The following is a 933-nucleotide window of genomic DNA, read 5'->3' on the forward strand; positions in this document are numbered from 1 at the left end:
TATTTATTCAGCTGTCAGATGATGTATAAATCTCAATTTCAAAAATGGACCTTTATGACTGGTTTTGTTGTCCATGGTCACAATTTGTTAAACTACAATTATATTATTATTTAGGGAGTGTAATGGAGGTGTGCAGCAATCCATGTTTGATATTTTGATCTCTTTCAGATGCAGAAAATCAGAAAGTCATAGTGAGTCTCAGTAAGAAGAAAGATCGCCTTTCGCAAACCGTTTTGATGTACCAGGAATTTTTCGATACCAATAATCAACTAACATCTGAACTTGAATGTAGGCACTGCAGATTTTGGTTTAGTTAATTATTTATTGATTCATTCATTTGTTTTTGCTCAGATCATGTGTGACTCGTATATCTGTGTGTCTCTACAGGTCAGGTGCGAGATGCAACCCACAAATTAAGCGAGCTCAAACCGGAGCTCATGAAATGTGGTTTAGTCGTCTCAGAACTAACCACTGTGAGTCTGTGCATGCACACTAACATGCAAACTGTTTTATTGCTGTTAGTTTATTTTATAAGCATGCATTTATTTCCAGTTGTAACAGATGTTTGTTTGTGTCTTTGTTTCTGTATCTGTCCAGGTATCCACAATAGAGAAAGTCATAAATGACAAGAAAGCAATTTTGACCAAGATAGAGAATCAGCCTCTGCGGAAATGCGGCATTTCTGACCCTTTCAAAGGCAGCCCACAGGTTCTGGGAAAGGTGTGCATTCGGTTTTCATGTATATTAGCGTTTGTATTAATTGGTCCCTTCACAGCAGGGTGAAAGGAGTCTTGGAAATGCACTGTCTTAAATGTTTGTGTTGTGGATCTCTGAGACACATTTATTCAGAGAGATTAAACTGGCTGTTGTCTATGGAAAGCCATTTCCGCCACACAAGTACAAATACCATGCTTTGGAAAATCAGAAATAATG

The 933-nt window shown here is 37.6% G+C and overlaps 1 protein-coding gene across 1 annotated transcript in view; it reads left to right on the forward strand.

Moving 5' to 3' along the window:
• The window catches only part of LOC107601143 (structural maintenance of chromosomes flexible hinge domain-containing protein 1-like), a 34259-nt gene that overhangs the window by 24489 nt on the left and 8837 nt on the right, over positions 1 to 933 (forward strand). The window contains 4 exon segments of the mRNA XM_016293198.1: positions 169 to 288; positions 388 to 473; positions 598 to 720; positions 836 to 897. Coding sequence (XP_016148684.1) covers positions 169 to 288; positions 388 to 473; positions 598 to 720; positions 836 to 897 — 391 coding nt within the window.

This window comes from Sinocyclocheilus grahami, unplaced genomic scaffold (assembly GCF_001515645.1).
Source record: "Sinocyclocheilus grahami isolate Dianchi unplaced genomic scaffold, SAMN03320097.WGS_v1.1 scaffold300.1, whole genome shotgun sequence".
Classification (NCBI taxonomy): domain Eukaryota; kingdom Metazoa; phylum Chordata; class Actinopteri; order Cypriniformes; family Cyprinidae; genus Sinocyclocheilus; species Sinocyclocheilus grahami.